This window comes from Panthera leo, chromosome B1 (assembly GCF_018350215.1).
Source record: "Panthera leo isolate Ple1 chromosome B1, P.leo_Ple1_pat1.1, whole genome shotgun sequence".
Taxonomy (NCBI): domain Eukaryota; kingdom Metazoa; phylum Chordata; class Mammalia; order Carnivora; family Felidae; genus Panthera; species Panthera leo.
The window spans coordinates 101,824,574-101,847,513 of NC_056682.1; the positions used below are offsets into that span (position 1 = coordinate 101,824,574).

Below are 22,940 nucleotides of genomic sequence, written 5' to 3' on the forward strand. Positions count from 1 at the left end.
CTCCAAGAAAAATGGTCAGGTAATTTAATGGCTCAAGTATTCATAATAGGAATGAAATGAGATTATTCATTCCTACAAGCTGCCTTTTGATAAACTTTTTGCCAGTCTGAACCTTAGCTAATTAATCTGATAAAAATATTTTTAAACATCAATTCACCGGATATAATTTACTGAAAAAATTATTTTTCTTCTTTTTTTTAATTGTTTTTATTTATTTTATTATATGAAATTTATTGTCAAATTAGTTTCCATACAACACCCAGTGCTCATCCCAAAAGATGCCCTCTTCAATGCCCATCACCTACCCTCCCCTCCCTCCCACCCCCCATCAACCTTCAGTTTGTTTTCAGTTTTTAAGAGTCTCTTATGCTTTGGCTCTCTCTCCCACTCTAACCTCTTTTTTTTTTCCCTTCCCCTCCCCCATGGGTTTCTGTTAAGTTTCTCAGGATCCACATAAGAATGAAAACATATGGTATCTATCTTTCTCTGAAAAAATTATTTTTGATTTATGGTTTTATTTGAAGAAGTCATATTAAATATAATCAGAAAAAAATTTACAATATTTCAAGTTTAAGATGAGTTGTTTTTTTTTTTTACCTAATAGACATGTCTTCTGTAATATAATAGATTTCACGAACCATGACTTTTCCAGAAAGAACAGAGAAAGAGAAGGAGCCTGTTGTAGGAAAAACAACAACAACAACAGCGATTAATGGAATTGTTTTGATACAGAGTAGAGTACTTGAAGCTTAAAATAATCTTAGCATTCAATTTATTCAATAATTAAATGTTCTCTCCTGGCTCCCTCCTGATGTCCTTACAGCCTTACTAATTTTCTATCCCTCTTTCCTCAAATATAACAAAAAGCACAATAAGTACCATCACTATGAACTGAAACTGCTAAATACGCATATGAAGACATTAAATAGTTGCTCCATATGAATAATTCCCTTAATTATGCACAACTATTAAATAAATCCCAAAGCAGTGATAATTCACCATCTTTCTCCATTAATTTCTTTGATTCCAGGAACCAGTCATTGTCTCAAATTAGTGGAAGATGACTTATGTTTGAGGGAAATGTTATTAATATCGACCACTAAGAAGTACTCTAAGGAAAGTTAGGATGGTTCTAGTCAGTGACCTCTCAACCCTTTTTCCCACTGGTCGAGGGCTTTCTAAAACATATTGGTTCCTGATAGACCCTTGAATCTGAAAACTTCCCACTTATAAGTAGTCATTACTAAGTTAATAATGTGGACCACAAAATGAAATGCACAAAATGATTCCAACTTATAGATTTTTTTAAGTAGAAGTTACTGAAAGAAAAAAAAAAAAAAAAACGGCAAAAACTTCAGTGAGCATTAGAAACTTTCTTTGGATAGTAGTATCCTAAGAAATTTCTATTTCTATATTTTATATGTGCCTATATTTTTCCAATTATTTTAATAAGTATCTTTTACAAGCAAAAAAAAAAAAATCCAAAAGTTACTATAGAAACACTTTAAGAAACAAGAATGCGATAAAGAACCTAACCAAGTGATAATTTATCTTCTGTCATAGAGTGCTGTGTGAGAGAAATTCCAGTTAGGTTAACATTCATAAAACAAAGGTAATTTCTGATGATCACTTATAAAATATAAATTTATAATATAAATCTCAAGGTTATGCAGAAGAAAAAAATTCAGTGTTACTCAAACTTACCAATATGGATATACCCATGTTTGTATAATCTATTAAGAACCAATGTTAAAATAAGACCAACATTTCGAGAATTGTAATATGTGAGATAAATAATCCATCCACAGGACAAAATGGTAGCTGTTGGGAGAAAAAAATGCAAAAGAATCTCACTATAAGTTTCCTTTACAATCACTTTAATATCTTAATAAAAACTTGTTAGTAAAAGATCATTACATTCAGAAATGATAGGACTTTCTTCTATATAGTAATATGTCCTCTTAGAATTTAATACTTGGATTTTTAACACCAGATACTGACTCTACCTTATCCATCTTTCCTCATTTTTCCTTACGTATTAGCCAGAAAAGCACATATTCCAATCAGATTAACTAAAGAAATACTTCCTTTTTTTGTTTTCTTTCTATTTTGTACTGTTTTAGTTATTAAACATATATAAAGATGTTCTGGAAAGAGAAAGCCCTTATTTCTAAATATTCTGAAAAATGTCCACCTTTATTAGGCTAAAAGCTCATTCCCAAGCTGTGTCCTAAAGGCTACAGTTATTTAAAAAGAATGAAAACCAATGATTTTTTTAAATCAGAGAAAAAGCAGTGTTTTTTTTTTTAATCAATAGTTCCTGCTTTTTAATAAAAGGTAAAGAAGTGAGAGTTTTACTCTACATAAAGGCATATCTATATTAAACAGGCCACCTTATGCTATTTTGCTCTAATAGATAAGACAATAACCTACTTTTAAAGAATGCCAGTGAATATGCTACAGTAAATGGTATTTCAAATTTGACAATTTTTCATGAAAAGTTTATAGTCACTTACAGGATTCAGAATATTCCCACAAAGAACCTAGTTCATTAATATACAAAAATTAAAATGTAAGAAAGCAGTTTTTGATAATACCTTTCCTTTTACTTATTCACTTTAGAAGTATAACTATTTTCCAAATTAGGACAAAATAATGTAAAGCAATTTAACATGTATCACCATTTAGCAACAGCACATTAAGTTCCTAACTTTTTAAAAAGGTTATTTTAATATGGATAAAACCAAGCAGTCACGGAGAATCAAAATATATTTTCTCAGGGTAGCTTAAATTGACGGTAACAGCTCTGATGTAATAAGTGCTATGATTTGTCTGCAAATATTATTTCTAGAACAATTCTTTTGAAAAGTTATTTTGATGATATGTCATTGTATTTTTGTTTGTAAAAAGTGTTTTGGGGGGCGGGGGGGGGAGTTGGCACCTGGGTGGCTCAGTTGGTTAAGCGTCCGACTTCAGCCCAGGTCATTATCTCATGGTTCATGGGTTCAAGCCACATAGCAGGCTGTGTGCTGACAGCGTGGAGCCTGGAGCCTGCAGCCTGCTTTGAATTCTGTGTCTCCATCTCTCTCTGTCCCTCCCCTGCTCACACTCTGTCTCTCTCTCTCAAAAATAAATAAACATTAAAAAAAAAGTGTTTTGGGTTTTTTTATTGAAGTATAGTTGACACATAATATAGTATTAGTTTCAGGTATACAAAATAGTGATTTGAATATGTCATTATGTTTTAAGTTTAAAAACATTTTGTACTAATTTTTACTGTAAATCACTGTATTGACAGCAGGTTACTGTGGGTCATTCGGAAAGGCAACAGGTATCTGCTGAGAAAGTATGCTTCTAGTATTATACAACCTGAGACTTGTGGCCTTTTCACTCTATCATGTCTCTCAAACCCCTTCAATATCATGAGGCCACTTAGTAAAACAGCAAGAGTAAATAGTCAATGTCTTTCTGGGTGTTGCTGTTGTTTTTTCCTTAAGAAAAGGAGTTGTACACAACAGAAAAAAGTCAGAAATTCTAGGTAATAAGAGAAGACGGTGATAGGAAATAAGGAAGAATTCTACCATAATTAACCTAAAAGGTAATTTTCAATGCTGCTTTTATGAAGTTCTATTTCATATTAATATTTTGCATTTCATTTTACTTTTTTGGCTTTAATGAATGATTTATAATAGGGCACTTCTGTCAATTAGAAAAAATCAGAACTCAAAGTTTAAATCATAATTCCTTCCATATACACTTCACCTCTACCCATTTCTTTACACGTCCTGTGGTGTCATGAAAGAAACATAAGCATGCACTCAGAAAAAAAGGAGCTATGTAACCTGTGTAAGTTATTTAATCCTTATGGGCCTCAATTCTCCAACATGTTAAAAGGAAAAGAATAATACCTACCTTAAGTCTTCTCCGAGCATTGAGACAACATATGCAAAATGCCAGTGGTATGTGGCACACAGAAGATACACAATAAATATCATTACCCTCTTTTTCCCTTCTTACCCCATCTTACCCTTTCTATTTTCCTCTCTACCTTTCTAATTTTTATGCTAAAATTCAAATCCACAAAAACTTTCTGGGCAGTTACAGCCCACAATATTCTCTTCCTCTTATTCATATTCATTCATTCATTCATTTTCCCTCCCTCTCTTTGCCATTGATTTATACACTGTTTTGTATTATTTCTATGTACCTAGGAAACTGCTGGAGTATTAGCCCCCAATTTTTTTTTTTTTTTTTTTTTTACTGGCAGAGCCCACTGTTAAGTATAAAGAGTAAGGAAAGAGATGAGATTAACTAGGCATATACACTCTTATTTTGCTATAAAAACATATTTACCATAGGGATTCATCATGATAAAACAAAAAAAAGTGTGTGTGTGTGTGTGCGCACACACACACACGTGCACGCACTGAGATGGGGTTTGGTGAAGGAGCGGACTTGCGACAGGAAAGATAAACTAATTGCAATGTCTTTCTTCTCCTCCCACCTCCCCTAACTCACACAAAAGGAGGCAACCTAAGAAAAAGAGCCCTCTAGAACACTTGCCAGAGGAAATATTCATAGAAATACAGATTGAAACCTTTTTTCCAAAAAATAAAAGAATGGTAGTGTAAGCATTTCAACTTCAGCTAATTACTGCTTAAAATGTGACAGTTGTTAATCTGTACATAAAAAACAAAATACAAGAAAATATATTCTACTTACCAACAAGGAGCCAAACAACATTGGAATTGTGTTCTGTAAGAAAATCTTCTAATTGAGTGATACTAGGAACAATACTCTCATTCTTCCTTTGATCCATTACTGAAGTTTTTCCAGAGCAGCATCTAAAGGCCAAAGAGTTCATATATTAAATTTAGAATCAGAGATTTATTAAACTGCAAAGGAAATCATTTAAGACAGGAAAAAAGGTAAATTTAATAAAAGTAAAAGTTCATAAGGTAGAAGATAAAAGAGAAGCTTAAGGGCCAGATAGGAAAATGGAAATAGTTTCATTACAAAAATCTTTTAGAATTTTACTTTGCTGGTGCTTTTTAGTGTTATGCCTTCTGGTGTATTTTTAATCTAAATGAAAGCTGATATACTGAATTCTTGATTAAAAGAATTAAAGGATGGGCACCTAGGTGGCTCAGTCAGTTGAGCATCCTCCCAAAGACACATAACTTGAACTTAATCTATCTTGCTTCTCTCTCTCCCAATATATTATGATCAGTAAGGATTGTTTTATTTATCTTTGTATCCATAATACCAGTGACAGTGCCTTGAACACAGCCACTGTTTTCAAGTATTACATCATTTTAAATGGTATTTTTATCTATTATGTAAGAAAATATCTGACCTACATGTTTTAAGACAAGCTCTCTCAATATTTTCTTAAAAAAATTTTTTGTGATGCTTATTTATTTTTGAGAGAGAGACAGAGACACAGCGCAAGCAGAAGAGGAAACACAGAATCCAAAGTAGGTTCCAGGCTCTGAGCTGTCAGCACAGAGCCTGATGCAGGGCTCAAACCATGGGCTGTGATATCATGACCTAGAGCCGAAATCGGATGCTTAACTGACTGAGCCACTCAGACACCCCTCAATATTTTCATGACTCATCTATATTCTCTTTATTCTTCCTGAAATCCATGATATTCAAAACTGCTGTCTACATTAAAATAGAAATTGTGGCAATTATTGTTTTTAGTGACAAAGAAAAACATGAAAATGTGAAATAGCTCAAAGCAAACAGAGCATAAACTAGAGATTTATCAAAGTTCCTAATTTAACACCACCACTACTACCACCATTTTAGGAAATACCTTTCTAAAATGATTACTTTTCAAAGTGAATTACCTGTAAAATCTTTTCAAATACTACATTCAAACTATTTTATTTCTTTCTCACTGGCATAAAAAAATCAAATTATCAAACATCTAATACTTACATAACTTACATTACTTTTAGAGACAGAATTCAAAATCTTAATTTGGTCCTTCAGAAATGGAGGTCATCCCACAAATTAGTAGGAAAAAATATAAATAATATGATAGGCAAATGAACAAAATATATAAGTAGGCAATTTACAGAGAAAGATAGTATCACTAACCATTGGGACAATCACCCAATAGTGATATAAGTAAAAATTAGAAAGACTGTAAACAACTACTTCAGCAAAAGTATGGGAAAATGGGCACTCATACACAGTTGGGGAGTAAACTACATTTGGAAAGAACAATTTATTCAAATACTGTAAGAATGTGTATACTTTAACTTGGACAGCATTACACAGTGTACTGAAAAATTTGAAAAAATATATCAATTAATAGGAAAATAATTAAATAGTTAAATATAGTATACTTTACTGGGAAATAATATGCAGCCTTTCTAAAAAAATGAGATAGCTCTATATGGGCTGATACACAGAAAAGTCCAGGATATATGTAATGTTAGCAGGGAAAGAGCAAGTTGAGAAACAAAATGTATAGCATTCCACTTAATGTTTAAAAGAAAAAAGACCAGGGGTGCCTGGGTGGCTCAGTCGGTTGAGCGTCCGACTTTGGCTCAGGTCATGATCTCACAGTTCATGGGTTCAAGCCCCGCGTCGGGCTCTGTGCTGAAAGCTCACAGCCTGGAGCCTGCTTCAGATTCTGTGTCTCTCTGCCACTACTACCCTGCTTGTACTCTGTCTCTCTCTCAGTCTCTCTCAAAAATAAATATTAAACAAAATTTAAATATTTATAAAAAAAAAAAGGGGGGTGCCTGGGTGGCTCAGTTGGTTAAACGTACAACTGAGGTCATGATCTCACACTTTGTGAGTTCGAGCCCCACATCAGGCTCTGTGCTGACACCTCACAGCCTGGAGCCTGCTTCAGATTCTGTGTCTCCCTCTCTTTCTGCCCCTTCCCCACTCATGCTCTGTCTCTCTCTCTCAAGAAAAACTGAATAAACATAAAAAAAAGACTATCCATTATGTATATTACATATAGACACCATATATATACACACATATGTATTTATGTGCACATATATGGAGTGTGTGTATATATACGCACTTTTTTAAATCAGCAAAAACAGTGAAGCCATATTATCGTTACCTCTAGAGAGAGCATTGGGAAAGACTTAGGAGGAAGGAAAAGAAACAGTGAAACAGGACTTCCACTTTTACTCTTGACACTTAGGTATTGTCTAATGTTTTACGACTGGCATATAATACTTCCATAATTTAAAAAGAAAAAGGGAGATTTGGTAACTAGAAGATAGGAAATGACAGGTGAGAGACTTTTCTTGCCCAAGCATACATCTATTGACCTCTTCTTATAACCAACCAAGAAATAGGTGTCTCCCAACCCAAAAATAACAACTCAGTCATCTGTCATTCTAGCATCATGTCTTTCTTCAGTGCTTAAATACTTAGCTTTTTAAAAAATTAAAGTGCAAATACTGAGCAAACTCAAACTTCATCACAACATCAGAAAGATCACCTTAGCAAGAATTATTTGAATTGACAGCCTTGAATGTAAGAATGGAAGGAATATATACTGTTCTAGAAAGGGGAGACAAGTAAGTTTCATCAAGAAAGGACATAAAGAACATTAAGAGAGATTGGGGAAGGGAGAAGGAGGAGGCACTCATCAAAGAAAAAACAGTAGAATCCAAAGATCCTGCTTCAGACTATATTGTTCCAGAAACAGGACATTATGTGGATTGAGAGCATGGATTCTATACTAGACTAAGTGAGAACTACCAGATCTAATGTTATAGCTGTGTGACCATTGGCAAGTTACCTAACCATTCTGTGCTCTATTCCCTCATCTGTAAAACAAGAACACTAATAGTACCTACCTGACAGAGGTGAATAGTGAAAACTGATAAATTCATGTATGTAAACCATTTAGAATAGCACCCAGCACATAGTAAATAATACACCATATAAATATTTGCTGATTGCAACCAATGCTTTTGGTGCCTTGCCCACATACTGTTAGCATTCATCTCTGCACAAGATGACTGCTCATTTGGAACAACTGAATACTTTACTGAGGGCTGCTTTTGGACTGCAGAAACATGCTCAGCTTATACTCAGGGCAAGCCAGAAATGCCAAAGAGGTAACATCAATGACGGCTAGGAAAGTGGTGGATACACAACTGCAGCTTCTTTGTTCTTGATTTGGGATAACTCTGAGGCATAGTATTTTTTTAAGTTTACTTATTTATTTTTGAGAGAGAGCAGAGGAGGGGCAGAAAGGGGGGCGGGGGGGGAAGGGAGAGAGAAAGACTTCCAAGCAGGCCCCACGCTGTCAGCACAGAGCCCAATGCGGGGCTCAAACTCCCCAACCATGAGATCATGACCAGAGCCGAAACTGAGAGTCAGACGCTTAACCGACTGAGCCACCCATACGCCCATGAGGCATATTCCATTTGGTTTCCCAAGAGTTCACCAATGGTAGTGAGCTCCAGATGCCCACAGTGGTAACTGCTAGGATAATGCCCTTTACTGACTTCAATCCCTTTCCTTTCTTACTTCCCCATTCTCCTACCAGTCTTTCCTACGATCACTTCTGTACTTGAGTCCTTCCTTATCCAGGTATTGGTTCCAGGAAGACCTAAACTAAGGAACTATTTTTTTTTGTTTGTTACCAGTCCTATTAAATCTGAGGATAGCTTTCTTTTACATGAAAAATGATTCTGTACTTTAAAGAGATCATAAAAAAATAAATAAAATTAAAAAATAAAATAAAGAGATCATAAAACCATACCATTTGAAGGACACAGTGTTAAATATTTAATATCTTTTAAAAGTTTGCTTTAATTCAGGGGGTGTGTGTGTGTGTATATATATATATACATACATACATATGTGTGTATATATATATATACACACATATATGTATGTATATATATATACATACATACATATATGTGTGTATATATATATATACATATATATGTATGTATATATACACACATATATATTGTATACAATACAATAAAAACATTTTAGAAAAGGAAGATACTCTCCTTTAGAAAAGGAATATACTCTCTCTCTCTCTCTCTCTCTCTCTCTATACATATATATATATATATATGACAGAAAGAGAAACATTTCCTTCATCTGAACAGGAAGAAGGGAAAGGAAAGACCAAGATATGGGGAGATCTGGTGATAGAAAGATGAAAGAATCTGATGGCTTCCATAGATTTTTGAAAAATCAAATTCAGGGCGCCTGAGTGACTCAGTTGGTTAAGCATTTGACTTCGGCTCAGGTCATGATTTCATGGTTCATGAATTTGAGTCCCGCATCAGGTGAGCTCAAGCCCCTCTTCAGGTGAGCTCCATCCACTTCTTTTTCTTTCTCTCTCTCTCTCTCTCTCTCTCTCTCTCTCTCTCCCCCTCCCTCATGGGATTCTCTCTCTCTCAATAAAAAAAAATTAAAAAAAAAAAAGCCAAATTCATATTTATCTAAAATCTCTTCTATTTCATTTTTTTTTTTTTTTACTTATTACTCCAAGTTTTTTGGCACTAGTCCCATAACTTCTACAGTACCTGTTCCTTTTCTATTTTTCTTAGTTTTTAGCTTTTGTGTTTATGACAACTGTAAGAAGAATGACCCTAAGAGGTTGGTGAAAGAAAATAATGAATAAGAGGGCCTTCATCACCACAGCTTACCCCAAGTCCCCCAATTCCACCCTACCTCAGCAATAATTATTTATCATCTCAGAAAAGGGGTGAGTGGGAGGAACTGGAGGATCTGTGCACCTGCCCACAGCTTGTCAAGAAAACTTCACTGCACTGGTTAGTTTACCTTCTTCCAAAAGAAGAGATATCATCCCATAATTTGACACAGGATTTCAGGTATAAGGTTTTCCTATACCAGGGTTAAACTGGAACAAGTCTATATATAACATTACCTATGATGTGAGAAGATCTGGTTATGAAGAGACAGAGCTTTCTTGGGTACTGTCATAGGAAAGTAAATATTGATTTTGATTTTTTGGAACAACATAGTTAAGACAGTTGCTTGATAATGTTGAGCTATTTTTTTGTTTATTCATTCAATAAATATTTATTGAGCTTAAAAATTCTGTAATACAGCTAAGGAATTCTGAGTATTAAGTATAAGATTTGGAATATTTACAATAACCTTTTTAGTACGATGTCTGGCAATATAGAAAATACTAAAAAAAAAAAAAAAGGCTGTTTGAATGAATACCTGTATCTTAGCAGTTATCGTACCATATTACAATTATTACTTTAGAAGTCTCCCCTGGTAGACAAATGTTCTTAAGGATGGGTTTGCCCTACCCATTTAAGCGTAATATCTAACCAAGTTCTGTATACAGAAGTCTCTCAATAAATACTTGTTTCAGAAATGAATGAAATAAATACATCATCATGAAAGTACATAATTATGAGCTATCGCCAAAAGTAAGTGAGTATTAAAAAAAAAAAAAAAAAAATGATAAGTGAGTATTCCAATGTACCCAGAGCCAAAAAGATTCCTAAGTGATCTTTTCACTCTCAAGAAAATCTGGTTTTCATTTGCTTGAGTTTAAGAAGAGGATATTCAACTTTTTAACAACCCAATTAATGTGAAAAAAGTTTAATCAAATCTCACACAACAATGAAATCACAATTCTTTGTATAAAAAGACAAATCACAATTCTTTGTATCTTCAGACCATCATATCAAAATTCTCTGCATTTAATTATAGTTCCTTTTCTAAAATGTTTTTATTGTATTGTATTGTATTGTATTGTATTGTATTGTATTGTATCTTAATTTGAGAGAAAGAGAAAGAGAGAGAGCGCAAACACACAAATGCCCGAGCAGGGGAGGGGCAGAGAGAGAAAAGGGAGAGAATCCCAAGCAGGCTCTGAGCTGTTAGTGTAGAGCAGGACTCAGTCTCAGGACCGCGAGATCATAATCTGAGCCAATATCAATTATCAGACACCTAACCAACTGAGCCACCCAGGTGCCCTCAGTTCCTTTTATATAAAAGAAACTGCATGAGTTTTAAAAGTTGGAAAATAAATGAACTTTACAGCTCTCCTCTGACCTTCATCAATATTCATATTCTCTTTACCATCAGGTAAAATTAAACACCTATTAGGACAAAGCACTTACCCTTGGCCAATTTTACTGATCTACAGTAACTGTTACATACATACACTTACTTGAGAATTTTTCAGTTACTGTTTAATTTCTGCTCATATGTAACAAATTATCTGGAGATACTTTTGTAAAAGTTCCCCATTTCAAAGCCATTTATGTCCACCTTAAAATTAAGAAGCCAGATAACTGACCCAAATATCTAAGTAAATACCAATAAAAATGAACTGTCTGAACAGACTGCTCATCTCTACTATGACATAATGACATCCCAAAACAAAAGTAAAACATAAATCAGGTCACGACAACATTTTTATCCAAAATGAAGTTTCAAGGATGATTAGAACATTTGAGCTATTCATTTAAACACTGACCATTCACCAATCTAAAGGTAAACGGCCTAAAACACATGACTTTCCAATTCCATGATGCTTCATAAATAAAGTATATAAAATAGGGAAGTACTTACTACAACTAATATCTCACATAAAATAAATATGTAAATTTTATATTACAAGATAGTAATGGAATATATTAACAAGGTTGTTATTACCCATTAAACATAGAGTGATTGGAAAAGCCCAATCTGACTAAATTATTTTACCTATCAGGATACAAGGCTTTAAATTCCACCATCCATCCCTTCAAGGGGAGTATTAACCAATATTATCTCTTAAAATTCAAAATAAAACAAAAATCTATAATGTCCTATTCTGTTCATTTAAACAAACAAGATAGACAATTATCCTCTTAAGTTAGACCAGGTATATAATCATCTCTACCGAGAAAGTCATTCCAGGTTCCTTTCAGTCCCAGGATTCCAAGTGCAACAAACACAATTCACTATTAAACTAACTCCAAAACCCAACAGAATTAAATGGTAAAATAACATTCTATCAGAAATAACAGAAATCATCTGGTATACTGGAACTAGGCTTTACAGTCAGATTTGAAATGGAAAGCTTGCTCTACCCTTTCAATACCTTCAATACCTTCCTTAGCTGTGAGATAGCTTGAGCAAGTTACTGAATCTCTTTAAGCCTGTTTCCAAACGGCCATCTCTTCTCTGAAGAGATGTTCAAGGCATTAAAAACATGAAGCAAACAAGCTAACATACAGTGCTTGACAAGAAACACATTACAGCAGTGGTGCTAAGCTACTATCATTAATGTTCTTTAAGAAAAAATCAGCTCAACAAAAAAGGTGAAAGCTAAAAAAAATAAATAAAATGCATAGCAGTAGACAATGACTAAAATGCATTTCATTCCTTACAATATATGAGAAAAATACATATATTTAACTAAATAACAGAATTTTATAACCAAAAAAATTAGTTGGCACAAATAACAATCAAGAAATTAAGTTAATATGAATAACATAGTTCTACAAATAACAGTGAATATGATATGATTCTTAGAAGCAGATCAAGTACCAAAATACACTAGTTACCAGGCAACTATTGCTAAAGAAATATTCAGATATGGTGAGTGACAATTCAAACACTAAAAATCTGCAAACTAAACATACTTTTTAATAACGTAATCTATGCTACAAAAACTGTTCTTTATGTTATATATGAAAGAATTTTTAACATCTCAGAAATCATATCATTCAACAAAAATGTTGCACTTTAACACACCTCACTGCTATAGACAGAAATTTATGCTGGTTTACCTAAGTACTTATTAAAAGCAAAACAAATCTCTTAAAAATCTGTAGAAAACATATCTAGTAATAGGGTAAAAAGAACAGACCTCAAATTCTCCAAACCTAGAAGAAACCATGATTCTTAAATACAATCCACTTTTAATAATCCACCAGAACTAATTTCTACCTTCAACATATTCCTTGACATGATCAGCAATGCAAAGAGCTCAATAGTAACTGCCAAGTGAAAGATGTAATCCTCCTACTTTTACTTCCCATTCACTGGTTGTGGGGTTTTGTCTTCATTTTGTACTGACTAGTGAACACATTCTGCAAGTTTCCTTTCTTTTTTTTTTTTTTAAGTGTTTATTTATTTTTTGGGAGAAAGAGAAAGCACAAGCAGGAGGGGCAGAGAGAAAGACAGAAGGAAGACAGAGGGAAACACAGAATCCAAAGCAGGCTCCAAGCTCTGAGCTGACAGCAGCAAGTCCGATGCAGGGCTTGAACTCATGAACCCTGAGATCATGACCTGAGCAGAAGTCGAACACTCCAACTGAGCCATCCTGGTGCCCCTCCTTCAATTCTTTTAATCAAGAATTCAATATATCAACTTTCATTTAGATTAAAAATATACCAGAAGGCATAACACTAAAAAGCACCAGCAAAGTAAAATTCTAAAAGATTTTTGTAATAAATCTATTTCCATTTTCCTATCTGGGTCTTAAGGTTCTATCTTCTACCTTATGTCACTTCAGTCAGAAACCCTCCCAAATACATGTTCAAACTATTCACCCAACCAAAAAGGGTCTTTGGATGTGGGGAGAGGGAGAAACTTGTCACATGTGTTTACCAACACTCTCCTCACATCAAGTTCAAAGAAAACATTTTCTTATTAGCATGTTGCTACCCTAAGAGCCCACAAGATTCATTTAACAGCCAATTCCTGTGAGCTGATGATATTGCTACAACTGAAACTGAACTTTCATGTAAGTAAAACAACAAAGAAGTCTGCTTTGGGGAAGTTTTATGTGGATATGACGCATACAGTACTACTGGTGATATGAGACTCAGCATTTTAAATGGATATGAATAGAAATATACTTTACGTATACATAAAAAGTGACCAAGTACAAACAGATCAATAATCTAAAATTCAGACTTTAAACATTTTGGTCAATGTTCTCTTACCCTTTGAAACATTCATTCCATGGTATTAATTCACCATTAAAATGATAAAAATATAGCTATCATAACAATGGCTACAACACTTATTCAAGGTTTGCTGTGTGCTAGACACAGTGCTAAACACTTTACGTGCATTTACTCATCTAATTGTCACAAATAACTACTCATTAACAATTCCCCATTTTAAAGACGAGAAAACTATGGCACTGAGAAGCTAAGCACAAACACAGCTAAGGCCCCAGTAATTATCTCTTAGTTCTAAGTTTCGTTATATGAAAAATGAGATCCTTCCTCCCACCTCTACATTTAGAAGCTAATATGAATGCTACCAAAATTCAAATTTTGGCATAAAAAATTCATATTTTGCCCACTATGGCATTTTTTTTTAACCTAAAATGATTCTCTATTAAGTCAAGGGTCAACAAGCACTTTTTTTAAATAACCCTGAGTGGTAACACAAGTTGTGCAGCCTGATTAGCAGCAAAAAAGGCCAAATTATAAAGCGAACCAAATCTAACTTAACCACCTCCCACTCCTCTAGAACCTCTCTCTCACCTGATCATAAAGGCTATTATTCACTGACTTTTAAAGAGCTTTTTTGCCCCTAAAGAACTTGACAATTGATAAAATGTATGGTAGTTTTAAAATGTCCAAAAACTCTTTAACATTCCTCCCTTCAAGAGGTAGAACTTAATTCCCGTCTCAGGTGTGGGCTGGACTTAGTGATACAGCTGTAAAAGAGTATGTCAGAAGCAATGGTGTGTAACTAAGTCAAAACTGGCATCACAGCTTCCTCCTTGTTCTCTCTTGGATCATCTGTTCCAGGGGAAGCCAGATGCCTTGTTAGGACATTTAAAAAGCCCTAGACAGGGGCGCCTGGGTGGTGCAGTCGGTTGAGCGTCCGACTTCAGCCAGGTCACGATCTCGCGGTCCGTGAGTTCGAGCCCCGCGTCAGGCTCTGGGCTGATGGCTCGGAGCCTGGAGCCTGTTTCCGATTCTGTGTCTCCCTCTCTCTCTGCCCCTCCCCCGTTCATGCTCTGTCTCTCTCTGTCCCAAAAATAAATTAAAAATGTTGAAAAAAAAAATTTTAAAAAAATAAATAAATAAATAAATAAAATAAAAGCCCTAGACAGATCGGCATGGTGAGGCTTTGAGGCCTCTAGCCAACAGACATGTATGTGTGCCATCATGGAAGCAAATCCTTCTGCCACAGTTGAGATGACTGAAGTTCCTGCCTTGAGATGACTGAAGTTCCTGCCAAGATTTTGGCTGCAACCTCATGACAGACCCTAAACCAGAAGGACTGAGTTTAGGCGCTTCCAAATCCAGACTCACAGAAACTAAGATAGTAAATATTTTAAACCACTAAGTTCAGGTATAATTTGTTACTCAGCAATAGATAACTAATACAAAGTATGTGAAAAGTAATTTTGCAAGATAACTACAAGTTATCTCTACTCTGATAGTTCATACCAGTCATGTTAAGCTAAACTAATGCACTCTACTCTCCTCCAACTTACCAAAAGATGAGGAATCAGCAATAACACACCAAGAAGATTACCAATCCCATGAATGAACCATTTCCTCTCTCTACTTTAAGTGAGAGTCTCCTGCATGGACTCTGTGGAGCAACCCCTACCCTGCCTCTACATATTCATCTGTATCCGTAATCATCACCATCTCCTTAACTCCTGTCTCAGAAGTCTATCTAAAGCACCCTTGACCTGCATCCTCATTTTCCATCCCTTCCAGCTTAGTCAGTGACCTTGCTTCACTAATTATTGTCCCTCTCTCCTCTATCTTCAAATTTTATTTTTGATGTTTTTTTATCCTCAGCAAATAAAGATTATAAATCATATCACTCGTACCTTTAAAAAACAAAAACTCTGACTGTTTCCAATTCTGTGTCTCCCTCTCTCTCTGCCCCTCCCCCGTTCATGCTCTCTCTCTGTCCCAAAAATAAATTAAAAAAAAAAAAAAAAAATACTCTTTAAAAAACAAAAACTCTCAAACTCATATATCTAGTGATCCCCTCTCTATTCAATTTAGAATCAAACTTTCTGAAATAGGTAAATGACAGTACCTATTTCAATTTCCTTATCTCTTACCACTGTGAACTGGCTCCATCCATATAATCGCTCTTGCTCAGGTCAACAACTTTTTAAAAAAAATTTTTTTTAACATTTATTTATTCTTGAAAGAGATTGAGAGAGAAAGAGAGAGAGAGAAAGAGAGAGAAAATATGAGCGGGGGAGGGGCAGAGGGAGAGAGGGACACATAATCTAAAGCAGGCTCCAGGCTCCGAGCTGTCAGCAGAGCCTGATGCAGAGATCATGACCTGAGCCAAAGTCAGATGCTTAACCAACTGAGCCACCCAGGTGCCCCAACAACTTCTTGACATGTCTGATAGATACTTTCTTTGTCCTCATTTTATCTGATATCTCAAAGGTGTTTAATACTCACTCCTTTTCTCCAAACTCAGTTCTTCCACTGACTTCTGTGATTCTCCTGCTTCCTTATCCATTCATTCATCTCCTTTGAGGTGTGTCTTCCTTCTAGGATAGGGATTTATTAGTCTTCCCTATCCGCATTTCTTTTCTTTTACTCTACATTTTTTCCCTGAGTGATCTCATCTAGTCACATTGCTTTTAACCATCATCTATAAGCTGAGACTCCAAATTTTATATCCCCAGCGGGATCTTCTTAACTGAGATCTATATCCAGCTTCCTAATGACATTTCTTGCAAGTCACAGATGCCTCATAACAACAGCCCCACAACCATGTTCCCCAATCTATTGTTCTTCCTATACTGCCTCAGTAAATGGTCCCAGAATCCACTCAGTTTCTCAAGCCAGATATCAGATATCAGTTCCTTTATCCTTCAAATGTTTATTATACACTTATTATGTGCTTGCATATGACAGTAGCTAAAAATTACCCAGACTCAACTTTCTCTCAAGCCCAAAATCCTACTCAATACATCTCCTTTGCATCTATCTAATCCATCTCCATCTTTAATTCCCATTTGCATCTCTGTACTTCTGGTTCTCATTTGCCACCTGAATTATTACAATGCCTCTTATGATCACCACTCTGCCAAACTCATCACCCTCCAACTCATCACCAGACTGTTGCCTGACCATGTCACTTCTATTCGTTATATATAAACTGCCTGAAATTTTCTCATATTAAAGAGTTAATTTTCTTAACCTCTCAAGAAATTTTTGAAATTCTATCATTATCTTTAACATGAAAAAAAATATGATGAAATGAAGTCTAGAAGAATCCTAGTATCCCACTGTACCTTAGAGTAGCACTAGTAGAGTACCTTCCTTTATTAACTAAAATTATGAAAGATTTATTATAAATACAAACATTTACCATATGGGCAGTGCTGTTTTCTAGTCTTTTATATAAACCAAAAACATCTTTGCACATAGAAATAAAAAAATGTATATTTCACAAAAATATTACCTTCCAGGCAAAATTCACTACTCTAGTATTCTCAAGGGCCATGATGAACACTAATACTAAAAGCCTTAAATAATGCCTGAAATATGGTACTCAATAAATATTGATGAAATGAATTAAATATTTCTTCATCGTGTTTAACTGTCTTCTACTAATCTCCATAGAACTCATAATATAAAATATACTTGACTTCAACATACCTAGTATCCTGTGAAGAACAAACCAAAGTCAACTAATTTTCTTCATTTATTTTTAAAGCCTTTTATAACATGGGCATGAGCAAGAAAAAGAAAGAAAAAAATGTTAACACTTGATAGAGAATTAAGCCAAAGCTTCCCTTGGCTTTCTCCTCCCAATATACAAGCTAAGCACACAACTTAATTGTCAATCAGATATCAACAATTCAAAAGTGAGGTAAGATGAATGGCAGGTCATGTTATATACTGCCCCAACCTTCATTCTATGACCATTCAAGCAGCTTAAAACACAACTGAAGCAGAAAGTCAGATTTCGTCTATCTCAGCTTTAATTGGAAATTATTTTTTTAAAAACTTGGCCAAAATATTTACTCAATTTTTTTCCAGAGTCTGCAGTGTTTTCTTTCTCCTTGTCTTCAGAAGGCCCACCTGCAGCGTTTCATCTTAACAAACCTGAAAAGAACATTTTAACCAATTATAGAAGATAGTTTGGCTTTATCAACATTTGCACCATTTCAGAATAAATTATTTGATTGCATGAGTGTGAATGCACACACACATAGAAAGTGTTTAATGTTACTCCAATATCACATTTCCTTCTTTAAAGTTTCCAGACAAGAAATACTTCTAAACTAGAATAAGACCACGGTTTCCAAATTACAGTGTTCTAAAGCTTTTAGAACAAGGTTCCAGAAGTCAAATCCTATGTTTAAAACATACTCAAAGTGTGGCCTTAAAAAAGTTGTCCTCTCAAACTGTTGGTTCTCTGCTGGCAGTAATGGTGCCTCAGTTTCCTTCCTATTCCAACCACCTGGCACACTTTTTATCAAATGAAAATCACTTTGCAAACTGTTCAGATACTTGGGAGATGATAAAGCATACTGATTATGGGACCTTAAACTGGAGTCAGATTACCTGGTTTAAATCACATCTCTACTTTGTACAAGGTGATTTTTAGGGCTGCACGGTTTAGTTCATCTATAAAATGAGAGTAATAACAGACCTAACGTGATAGGATCGTTACGATGATTAAATGAGATAACATGCACATAAAATATGTCTTACTCAACAATTATGTAAAATGAATATTCTGGTTAATTCATCTATTTTCATATTAAATGTTTATGGTTAACTTAGAATAAATCAGCTTCAATGCCATACACAGGGTGAAAGCAGTAACATGAAACCAGCTGAAACGTACACCATTGGGCAGTTACCAAAACATGATTTTCTTACAGAGGAAATTTACAAGAATTCTTTCCATTTAACAAGCGTCCCTAACTGTCTACTGTCAAAACTAAGGTCAAAGGGGGTGGGAGTTAGGTGTGGAGGAGGGGAGAAAAGAATATACCCTGCAGAAGGAGAATCAACTTCCCTTCACCTTCCTTTGACCGTAAGATATTGTTTCCGCTGAAATGTACTCTTCAATAGTGTAGACTCAGCAAGCACCAACTCACAATACAACACACGTCCCGCCAGGATTGGGAAGGCGGAAGGTTCTAAGGCTCCACCGCCATCGGTCAGTAGACCCTACGTTAAGCAGTTCGGGGTCTGCCGCAGCCAAGGACTCCCAGCAAGGCTAAAGCCGGAGCCTGCAGGTGCGCTTGTCCTTCCCGCCCGCGGAGTCCACACACCAAGTGGGCGCCGCCCACCCGTCTTATCACCATCCACAGAGGCCGCTCCGGCGTCGGCGCCCCCAACCATCGACTGTAATGGCTCTTCCAGGCCTTCCCATTGACCTTCTACACCCGGTCTACAGGTCCCGGTGCTGCAGGTAAGAATAGCAAACTAGGAAACGAGTCGACGCCGCAACAGCGGCGAAGAAGCCAAACCTCCAGACTCTGACCTGGCTGAGTTCCAGAGATGATGGAAAACTGTTCACCCAACCCTGCCCAGTCCGACCCGTCCCCTCACCTGGGCGAGCGCCGGGGCGGCCTGGAACCGCACCGGCCTCTTCGAGGGACGCTAAAGGCCTCGGGCAGCGGCAGCAGCGCCGAGCCGGCCCGGGCCGGGGAAGCTCTGCCCGCGCCCACACCCTCTAGCCCCGCTACCCCGGCCAGCTGCTTTAGGTCCGGCCGGGGGCCCCTAGCCACTAACACAGAGAGGGGCGGAGAAGGATGGGAGGGGTCCCAGCTAGAGCCAGGCGTCGCTGCGGCTGCGGCTGCGTCAACTGGTAGCGTCAGACGTCACGGCGCCGGCACGCCACCCAAGCCCCATCCAGGAATCTGCAGCGCCCCACCCCTTTTCTCTCCTCCTCTTCCCCTGTCCCCGCACTGTGGGTGGAGCCTCGGCGCTTGGCGGAGGTCCGGGGCGGGTTTGGAAAAATCGCTTGCTACTTAGCCACGGGAGAGGTCAATGAATGGCCTTCCTGAGTCCAGGAGACCGAGAAGCGCGGATAAGACCAGGACGTTAACAAAAAGGACAATCAAACCGGTGCTATGAAGTGAAATGAATCCTCTTGGAATAGAGAATAATATTTTTATGACCTTATCAATATAAGGTGCTTGATTGTATGAAATGAAACTACATTGACTCAATTGAGTCTGTTATTATATTAATGAAAAGTGGTTTGATGGTCACCATTTTTAAACAGACTCTTAATATTATTTAGCGGGTGAACCGAGGCAAATGACTTTCTGGAGTTGGAGAATTATCTCAGATATATTGCACACTTCTTATGTACGAATTGTGATAAGAAGAGGAAAGTGGAAAGCCGTCTTAGCTCTATGCAAGCTTTCTGAGTGCTTGGGACAGATGTGGAATATGCACAGAAGACAACTAGAAGTGCGCACAGTGATACGCTAGCAATAGCAAACATAATGTTAAGCATGGGCCAGGAGCTGTTCTAAGATTTTATATTTATTGATTCATTTAACCCTCCCCAAACCCTGCAAGGTAAATACTCATTATCCCTTCTATCCTCATTTCACAAATTAAAAACTAGGGTACAGAAAGGTTAAATAACTTGCCAAACTGTACCATAAATATGAAGGTATGAAGAGATTAAATAGCTTAGAAAGCGAGGTTTTCAACCCAAGCAGTGTGGCTCCAAAGTTCATGCTATTAAGCACTACTGTATACTTTATACTGCCTCAAGTTCTAAATGTCTAAAACTCTAGTTCTGACTTCCTTCCTGAGCTGAAGTACCATATCTCCTAAGGTTTTCAAGTGGGAGTTTCACTCTTACCTGAAAAGGAACAGATGTGAAACCAAATATAAAATAAAGCCAGAAAAGGTTAAACATGTGAGATACCATATTGCATATAAGATACTTTTATTGCATGTAAGGAAATAGAGGCCCTGGCAGAAATGATTTAAAAGGCTGGCTAGAAGCCAAAAAGAGAAAAACATATACCTATCTTAGTTGCTTCCACCTGCTACCACGACACTCCTACCACCCTTATTTGAATTACCTCTTTAGAGTTTATTTCTCCTCTTCTACAAAGACATTAATTTCAACAGTCTTTCAAAGTCTGTAAGAATCCCAATCATTCTCAAGCTTTGTTCTCTAATAAGGCACCAGGAACCCCACATGAATTAAAATTTGTCACAGCCAAACTACTTACTTTGCCCAAGAGCGAAACTGTCCCAGTACAAATTCTCTGGACTAGAAATTACCTAGATGTGGTTCAGTTTCAAAAAGTGAACTAAATTGCCCTGAAGCTAAGAGGGAAGAGGGGAAAAGAAATGGAGATTGAACAGAATAAATCTCTAATGGTGTAGTTTCAGGCACAATGGAAGGATTATTTAAGGATGAGAGGGATTACGTTCAAAACAATCCACAGGTGTAGCCAGCCACCAAATTATCCAAATTTAGTTGCTTTCTATTTACGTTGATATTTTCATCATGAAATGTTTTACAGTAGAGTAAAATAAAATGTGCTTCAAAAACTAAATATATGTTAAGAAAATTTAAAAAAATTAACAATATGCTAAGTGCCAGGCACTTGGCTAATAATGCCTTATATGCACTATTTCATTTGACTTGCACAAGCCCATAATGTAAATACCACTTGTGGATAAGGAAGTTTAGAAAACTTAAATAACTTGTCCAAGGTCACACAAACTAGAAAGTGGAACCAAAGCTTGAACTCAAGTGAGTCTAACTCAAACACCTATTATCTTTCACTACGCTATACTAGATCCAAGTTAAAAAAAACTTATGAATTGTAGAACATCAACATACAATAATGTAAAACCACAACTACTTTACAGATAATTTTAAAACAGTGTTAAAGCAGCATGTTATCTGTATTTTAACACATAAAGGAATTTACTGCCACCAAATTCAATATGTTAAAGTTGCTTGAATGTTTAATTCAGGTTTTTATTTCTCTATCATTTAAGAATTTCTTAAAACCACAATGTCTTCATGTATAAACTTGAGCTGTCAGTGCTCGTATGTTTTAACCCAGCTATTCCATTTCTGGAAATGAATCATACAGATATCTTCACACATGACCAAAATGTACAAGCTATCCATTGCTACATCATTCATAAAAATAAAAAAATTAACAACCTAAAAATGTTCAATTCTAGAAGACTAGTTAAAAAATTATGGAATATCCATAGAGTTGCAAAAAGAAATGTGGTAGCTATAAATGCACTGGTAGGAGATGATCTGTTATGGATATTATAAAAAAGATGAAGAGCATGGGGTGCCTGGGTGGCTCAGTTGGTTAAGCGTCCAACTCTTGATTTCAGCTCAGGTCATGATCTCATGGTTCCTGCGTTACAGCCCCACGGGGGCTTTGAGCCTACAGCATAGAGCCTGCTTAGGATTCTCTCTCTCCCTTTCTCTCTGTCCCTCCCCCTTCCTCCCTCCCTCTCTCTCTGAAAATAAACTTAAAAAAGGTGAATAGCAAAAAATATGTATATACCTATGAAAAGTAATAAGTAAACAGCCCCAAAGCTGTAAATTATCTTATAAACACACTGCTGAAAGACAATTGGACAAGAGTTAAAATTTCTAGTCAATGGCACATAGTGGGAAGTAACATTTATATGCACGTATGTATATGTATTTTATATATATATGTTACTTTTAGTAACAGTTATATGCATGTATGTATATAACATATGCATATATGTGTGTATATATATGTTACTTTTAGGCATAGGTTATATATGGAAAAATGCTGAAGAAACTGGTATAGACTATAATTGGAAAAGGAAAGGATAATTAACTGGGTATCCTGGCCCAGGATGAGTTTGTAGAAAGATTTCTATTTTACTGTGTATTTTTTATAATATCTGAATTTTGTAATGTGTACATGTGTTACCTACTCTAAAGTAAAATAAAATATTTTAGGGGTACCTGGGTGGCTC

The 22,940-nt window shown here is 36.0% G+C and overlaps 1 protein-coding gene across 13 annotated transcripts in view; it reads right to left on the minus strand.

Annotated features, from left to right (window-relative positions):
• Window positions 1-19,772, minus strand: part of KIAA1109 (KIAA1109 ortholog) — a 215,874-nt gene extending 196,102 nt beyond the window's left edge. For 8 of the 13 annotated variants that reach the window (XM_042935588.1, XM_042935591.1, XM_042935587.1 and 5 more), the window contains exons 1-7: window positions 19,527-19,772; window positions 17,985-18,065; window positions 17,616-17,674; window positions 16,407-16,498; window positions 4,723-4,844; window positions 1,705-1,821; window positions 598-676 (exon numbers count right to left, since the gene is read on the minus strand). In XM_042935588.1, coding sequence (XP_042791522.1) covers window positions 598-676; window positions 1,705-1,821; window positions 4,723-4,819 — 293 coding nt within the window. In that variant the 5' untranslated portion in view covers window positions 4,820-4,844; window positions 16,407-16,498; window positions 17,616-17,674; window positions 17,985-18,065; window positions 19,527-19,772. Of the gene's footprint in view, window positions 1-597; window positions 677-1,704; window positions 1,822-4,722; window positions 4,845-16,406; window positions 17,562-17,615; window positions 17,675-17,984; window positions 18,066-18,963; window positions 19,494-19,526 lie in introns of those variants that run through there. The other 5 variants (XM_042935582.1, XM_042935585.1, XM_042935584.1 and 2 more) reach the window with 5 other exon arrangements.
• Window positions 19,773-22,940: the final 3,168 nt, after the last annotated feature.